This window comes from Haematobia irritans, chromosome 3, assembly GCF_050003625.1.
Source record: "Haematobia irritans isolate KBUSLIRL chromosome 3, ASM5000362v1, whole genome shotgun sequence".
NCBI lineage: Eukaryota > Metazoa > Arthropoda > Insecta > Diptera > Muscidae > Haematobia > Haematobia irritans.
The window spans coordinates 115,827,897-115,831,701 of NC_134399.1; the positions used below are offsets into that span (position 1 = coordinate 115,827,897).

Sequence of the window (3,805 nt, forward strand, 5' to 3'; positions counted from 1 at the left end):
ATTTTATGAAACATTTATAAATTCTCATAAATATAACATTTATACGACTATCACATCACATTTAACACATTTTTATGCATTAATAAGAGATTGATGTTGAGTTACAAGTTGTAACTTAAATGTTGTAGCGTCTATCAGCCAGTACTTTTATTCCCAATGGAGGCAGCGTGTCTGGAAAAATATTTGAAAAACTATCACTTTATTCCATTTGGAAAGTCAAAAATTGTTCACCAATTTACTTTTCACAATTTTAAGCGTAATAACTATGTTTTCAGCACTTTATTTTCGTTTTCATTGAAATAAATTATAATAAGCCAGTTGCGCTTGGTGTTTCACAAAATATAAAATGGCTCTTGTAACAATAGTGATGGCAAAATACTTTCATGAGAATAGTGATGGCAAAATACTATCACAGTTGGCGATTGTTGCAGTGTCACTTACGAGTCTGTGGTAGCGATGAGGATGAAATGAAACATTGAAATGCTGGCAGGGTTATGGCGTTTTCTTTTCTTGTAAAAAATGTGCACTTTTTTTGCATTTTGCCCGGAAATTGTACTGTTTAGGTTCTTTTCTAAAAAAAACAGGCAAAAGTGCGAAAAGGCTTCGAATTCTGTTGTGAAAATAGTGCCACGCATAGAGACAAATTACGGGCATTTTCAGCACTGCCAACAAACGAGAGTGCTGCGATTGCCCTGTTTCCTTCTTTGAATTCTTTTCTGCCCGCTGAAATGATAGCATTTTTTTAGGTTGCTGGTAACATTTTAAAAATGCGCATTCTGTACAGACAAAATGACGGCAAAGCACTTTTTTCAGAAAAGAAAACACCATTAGTTCATGGGATTTATAGGGTTAAAGTGGCAGCCCGATTTGATTCGGACTCACTTAGACCATTCAGTCCATTGTGATACAATATTATAGGGTAAATAATCCAGCCTTCAAATACCTGTTGGATGTATTAGCAGCCCACATTCCACCTCAACGCAAGTCTTTTGGATTATCTCCACTAGTAAGATTAGGTGCTACGCTTCTTTGTCGAAGGTGGCAGGGAACTTGGCGTGGTGCAACTTCTCAATAGTGACGCGCTTTTCCTTAAAATAATTTAGTAATACAATTAATCTTGAACATTTTTAAATTTCACACATTTTTGTAATGTGCCGCTATTTAAAATTTGATTTATATACTTCTAACACAAATTGTTTGTTAAACATTTTGTAAAAGAATGGAACATCCTTTATTTTTAATGCGCCGACTATCAGTTATTCCGGACGGAATGTCGGTGTTTGTAAAGAATCTTACAGTGTGTCGGATCGATACGACTTGTCGGCGATGACTAAATAATCGGTAAATGTGTTATCGATCCCATAAACAGGCAGCAGTATCGTTTATGCCTTCGGATGTAACTTATAATGTGCACAATATATGGGATATGTTCGACACGAGCATAGTCGTCCGGAATAACTGATAGTCTGTAATGCGCTTTACAGACTATCAGTTATTCCGGACGGAATGTCGGTGTTTGTAAGGAATCTTACAGTGTGTCGGATCGATGCGACTTGTCGGCGATGACTAAATAATCGGTAAATGTGTTATCGATCCCATAAACATGCAGCAGTATCGATTATGCCTTCGGACTTAACTTATATTGTGCACAATATATGGGATATATTCGACACGAGCACTGTCGTCCGGAATAACTGATAGTCTGTAAAGCGCATAAGATGCAAACTAAAAAGACGCTATAAAAGAAAACAGTTATATTATCGCCATTGAATATCATGATTTTACGCTTTGGCGCAAACGATTTTGTTTAGGAGCTACAGAAGGGAATATATTTATCAGCTGTTCAAAGATCTTATTTTGGCGCGGAAAAAACATTACATGTTTGCAAATATTAAATATTAAAATATTAAAATATTAAATATTAAAAAATGAGCAAATCAAACAAAATGTTTGCCGATAAGGCATTTGATTTAATTAAAGAATTGGAAAGGTCATCGCAAACAATACCTCCCTTTGATGTGGGTAACTCTCTTAAACAACTATCTTCTAGTCCATACGATTTAATTTTCTTAAATTAAAACTTTTAATAAATTTAATTCGTAGGATGACGGTGTACGACAAGTTTTGGAGGAAATCAAGGCTATATTCGATGAAAATTGTGCTCAGGCGTAAGTTTGGTGAATATGAAAGCGATGTCCCAAAAAGTGAATGAATTGTCTTTATAGGGCCAATTATTCAACTTCGGGAGATCGCACTTTATGGCCACTTTTGAATTTTCGACATGCTGCTCTGCAACGAAATAGGCGCTGTCTTCTCACTTATTTATATCAACGTTTGCAACGAATTAAAGCAATGCGTTGGGAATTTGGCCCAATTATTCCTGCGGACATTAAAAGTAATTTATGTGAACCAGAGGTTTCCTTTTTCAACAAATATTCTAAATCGTTAGCTTCGTATATGCGGTCAATTGGGGATGGTCAGGGTATTGATTTGACTGGTGATTTAAGACCCCCCAAATCATTGTACATAGAAGTACGTTGCGTTGAAGATTTTGGAAAATTCGAACTGGAAGACGGTGAAGTGATATATTTAAAAAAGAACAGCCAACATTACTTGCCACGGTCTCAGGTGGAGACATTGGTCCGGCAAGGTATTCTACAGCACATTGTTTAGTGATAAAAAATCTATTATCTCAATTTAAGTTAGCTGATAGAAATAAATTTTTGTTTTTCATCGAATCTATTTTACACTAACAAAATCAACATTGATCCCAATAAATTTCCTAATATATGCCAATAACAGAAGTACTAAGAAATTCTGTTACTTATAAAAATTGGTTGATATTTCGTGAACCAATCACCATTATGAAGAGATTTTTTCATATTTTTTTTTTTGAAAAATCTTAACAATTTAAATTTCGATAATCATTGGTGGAATCCCAATCTGACCAAATACTAAACACATTTTTAAAGATTGTTAAACCCCACAGTAAGGCAGGAGATGACACGATAGTAACGGATTAAGTCGCAGGTTGGTCAAGCTTATTACATGTGGTACAAGAAATCTTTTTGTTATGATCTCTAAAAACTGGACAATGAATGAACACTGCGATGGATAAATTTTTATAGTTCATAGGTTATATTTGCAGTTCCTTAACAAATATGCTACACGGCCTGTTAACTGGCAGTTGGTTGGTTTCCTTTTCACAAAAGACAATGGTTTCAAGCATTTCCGTATTTGATGAAAGGCTTTTTGAACTCACATAGACAATGTATATTCCCGAGCTAGACAAACAAAATTAAATAATGATAAGCGATGTCTAGAAGTTTGTTAAATTTTATAGAATTAGTGTTTTTTGTTATAACTTTATTTGGAGAAATTTAGATATGTATGTTCTTAATATATTTCTTGGGTTATATAAGATGTAAATGCTAGCATTCCTACATTAAAGAAAGCTACCGCGGTGCAATTGCTAGCAGTTCTCCTGTAACAAAACATGACGTCAATTCATGTTCATACATGTAAGGAGGTGAAGCTTTAAGTTGTTATTCGTTTCAGGAAAGTTTGACATTTTCGAGTCTTTCATCAAGTTTCTTTAAGTAGTTTCCCACCCAGTGCGACTGCCGTTTGAACACGGTTACAAAAACCGAATTTTGCACCACTTATTAATAAGCTTGAAGCTAAGTACCAAAGGCTACTCCAATATATAACCCAATTTAAAATAATTGTTTCTAACATCATTACAATATTCAAAGCGGTTAGAGTCGTTTAGTTTTTTTTTTTTTTCATAAAAAGTTTTTGTTTG

At 34.4% G+C, this 3,805-nt stretch overlaps 1 protein-coding gene across 1 annotated transcript; it reads left to right on the top strand.

Annotated features, from left to right (window-relative positions):
• Positions 1–1,858: 1,858 nt before the first annotated feature.
• On the top strand, positions 1,859–2,804 carry LOC142228770 (DNA replication complex GINS protein PSF1-like). The gene is made up of 3 exons (XM_075299282.1): positions 1,859–2,018; positions 2,104–2,168; positions 2,226–2,804. Exons 1-3 carry the CDS (start codon positions 1,929–1,931, stop codon positions 2,671–2,673), a joined length of 603 nt encoding a protein of 200 aa, XP_075155397.1. The 5' UTR covers positions 1,859–1,928; the 3' UTR covers positions 2,674–2,804.
• The last annotated feature ends 1,001 nt before the right edge of the window (positions 2,805–3,805 follow it).

Coding starts and splice junctions, on each gene's coding strand:
- LOC142228770 (XM_075299282.1), top strand. CDS start 1,929: ATGAGCAAATCAAACAAAATGTTTGCCGATAAGGCATTTGATTTAATT. Junction 2,019..2,103: donor AAACAATACCTCCCTTTGAT/GTGGGTAACTCT, acceptor TTTAATTCGTAG/GATGACGGTGTACGACAAGT. Junction 2,169..2,225: donor GATGAAAATTGTGCTCAGGC/GTAAGTTTGGTG, acceptor TTGTCTTTATAG/GGCCAATTATTCAACTTCGG.